The following is a 2,650-nucleotide window of genomic DNA, read 5'->3' on the forward strand; positions in this document are numbered from 1 at the left end:
GCTGCTGCTTGTAAGAGGTGAAACTTGATACAGAGAGCAGGTTTACTGACATCTGATCGGAGAGTTTACACACAAAGCTCTTGCATAATTAGGGGCTCCTTTTCCCATTCCTCCACAATAAATCCAATCTCCCGCCAAATTTTAAAGGCAGGGAGGTGTTTGATGTTTAAAGGATGAGAAAACATTTAAATTTGTTAAATGTTGCTGATGTTTTGGGAGCCAAAGGAGAGTTGGATTATCACATTACACCCAATACCAAAGATTGCTGAAGTTACAAAATGTTTATAATCTCGACCCTCTGTATCCCATTAATTACATAAAATGCTGCTTTCCCTCCTGATATACCCTCCTCCCTCGCGCCTGCGTTCTGCTGATAGAAAGGCAAAAACACAGAATAAATGTTAGTTTTGTTTTTATTTTCAAATATAAATCTTCCTGGAAGGAAGGAACCTTTAAGAGCATTCAATTTATCTTTGGCATTTCATCAGATCATAGAAAAATGAACATCTTGCTAAGACAAATGCAATCTGATATTAACATTCGAATTATGTACAGATATAGTGCATAATTTTGACATGACTGTACAAAACTATAAGAAAGTTAACTTTAAAGAGCAAGTCTTTATTTCGGAAGTTTCCAGTCACTTATAGGAGATGAGGCGGCCCGGTTACCAGGGTCTCCAGACGGAATTTAAGGAATCTGATGGTACGCCCACGCTAACTGGGCTGACAGCAGTAGTGGCTGCCGACAGCGGAAGCGGGAAGCCGGACGCAGGGGCAATGCCAGACGGTTGAACGGGAGACCTGTTGGCCGGGGAAACAGCGGAGGACAATGCCGTTCCGTTGGCATTGGCATACAGTGGGATGATAGGTCCTGCCGTTAGCTGTCCGCTCGGTCCAAACGCCGTGTTGGGGATGAGGAATGCAAACTGGCCGTCTGATGCCGGCACAAGCTGGAACCCGCCGTAGACTTTCGTCGCAGCGGCAACCGCTGCTGCAGGCATTGCGTCAGCCGCACCCAGCTTGCAAGGCACGTTGACTCCATTCACGGGTCCCCCGTTGCCAACTGATCCAGGCAGTTGGACGTGCAAGGGCTGCCCAAAAGCAGCGTGAGATCCGCCGGTCACAGCTGGGCTGGGGGGTGGTTGGGAGTAGTTCATGGCATTAATCTGAGACATGCAATTTGCCAAATGACTCAGGAGTCTGGTTCGGACTTCTGTGTTAACCCCTTCGCAGGTGGATAAGAAACGGGTCACTTCGTTCATACATTCGCTGAAGCCGGCTCTGTATTTGCCCAGAACTGTCGGATCTGTACTCAAAGCAGCTAAAAAGCAAATGAAAAGAATAAAAAATTAACCATTTTGTTCGATGTGACGTTTATAAGCATCGATCATTGATAACGAGAGTTTGATAAGCCTTCTGTCTTTCCAAACGCTGTTTAGTCATGCAACTATCTCAGCGCCTATTTGGCTTTACCTGCCTGTCACAGTTGATAAGTAAACATTTCGAAATTTATTTTAAACTAAGCCATGTAATTTTCAAGAGCTTGTGAGTTCAAGTAGGCATGTTAGAATCTATAAATAAACTGACCGTGGGAAAACCTAACTCTCGCCAAGTCTGTAAAATATTACCGAATGTTTCCAGGCCCTCAGACAGAAGCAGGGAAAACAGAAGTTAATCATGGTTTAAATACTCACCAGTCATTTGGGCTCGCTGAAGATTTCGGAGGTGCTTCACTGTCATTTCGAGGATATCAGCTTTTTCCAACTTTGAATGTCTCGAACTCTAAAACATTGATGAAGAGTGAGTATCAATACAAGGTGGTGATGCACAGATTATTAACTAATTCACTGCTTCTGACGCCGCGCACCGACGGCAGTACTTACATCTTTCTTCAGCGCATCCAGAATCAGCGTCTTAAGTTGGCTTAAACTTTCGTTTATTCTGGCCCGGCGTCTCTTTTCCATAATTGGTTTGGATGACTGGAAAGAGAATAATCTTTCATTAAGTAACAGGATCATAACTGCGTATTATATGTAAAATCTGATTCCTACGAAACTAGATACAACTCTGAATTTACCTTCCGATTTTCAGAAGCAGTTTTTGGCTTATCTGGTGTAGCGTTTATATTGGCTGGGGTTGCAGGCACGGGGGACGAAGTCGATTTCTCCATTATATCTGCTGGCATTTTCTTGTACAAGATCCTAGCAGACTGACTCAAATGAATCCTTGTCTTCTTTCCACTTCTTGTGGTCTACGAATTTAGTTCCAACACCCGGGGAACTTTATTTTATTTTTGGACAGATAAAGTACTTTGGTTATGTTATCAGTGATGTGAACTCCGATCGCCACTGTGTACAGATCAGCTCTGGCCTCCCGTATTTATATCTGGGATTGCACGCGAACGGCTCGTGTGAAACTTCTCAAAGTTTCTTTCCCACACTAACTTGTGACCAATCAGAGCGCGGCACACACGAGCCCGTCCCCGGGGCGCGACGCTTCTGCTCGTGGTGGACGGCGCGCCACGATTGGTTGCAACGCGTCGAGGCGAGCGGCCAATAAACGTGTTGCAATCGCCCGGGCGAGCTGTCCGTCAAAGTGTAAAGGGGATCTGCCAGCTGGAGGCGCTTTGACGTCTGTCGGCATGCGAG

General features: G+C 45.4%; 1 protein-coding gene across 1 annotated transcript; it reads right to left on the reverse strand.

Annotated features, from left to right (window-relative positions):
* Window positions 1-415: 415 nt before the first annotated feature.
* her6 (hairy-related 6) lies at window positions 416-2,418 on the reverse strand. Its single transcript, XM_063044861.1, has 4 exons — window positions 2,080-2,418; window positions 1,886-1,981; window positions 1,697-1,784; window positions 416-1,323 (listed from the first exon to the last, which is right to left on the reverse strand). Exons 1-4 carry the CDS (start codon window positions 2,185-2,187, stop codon window positions 668-670), a joined length of 948 nt encoding a protein of 315 aa, XP_062900931.1. The 5' UTR covers window positions 2,188-2,418; the 3' UTR covers window positions 416-667.
* Window positions 2,419-2,650: the final 232 nt, after the last annotated feature.

Source organism: Mobula hypostoma, chromosome 4, assembly GCF_963921235.1.
Source record: "Mobula hypostoma chromosome 4, sMobHyp1.1, whole genome shotgun sequence".
Taxonomy (NCBI): domain Eukaryota; kingdom Metazoa; phylum Chordata; class Chondrichthyes; order Myliobatiformes; family Myliobatidae; genus Mobula; species Mobula hypostoma.

Coding starts and splice junctions, on each gene's coding strand:
- her6 (XM_063044861.1), bottom strand. CDS start 2,187: ATGCCAGCAGATATAATGGAGAAATCGACTTCGTCCCCCGTGCCTGCA. Junction 1,785..1,885: donor TGGATGCGCTGAAGAAAGAT/GTAAGTACTGCC, acceptor TCAATGTTTTAG/AGTTCGAGACATTCAAAGTT. Junction 1,324..1,696: donor TCAGCGAGCCCAAATGACTG/GTGAGTATTTAA, acceptor TTTGCTTTTTAG/CTGCTTTGAGTACAGATCCG.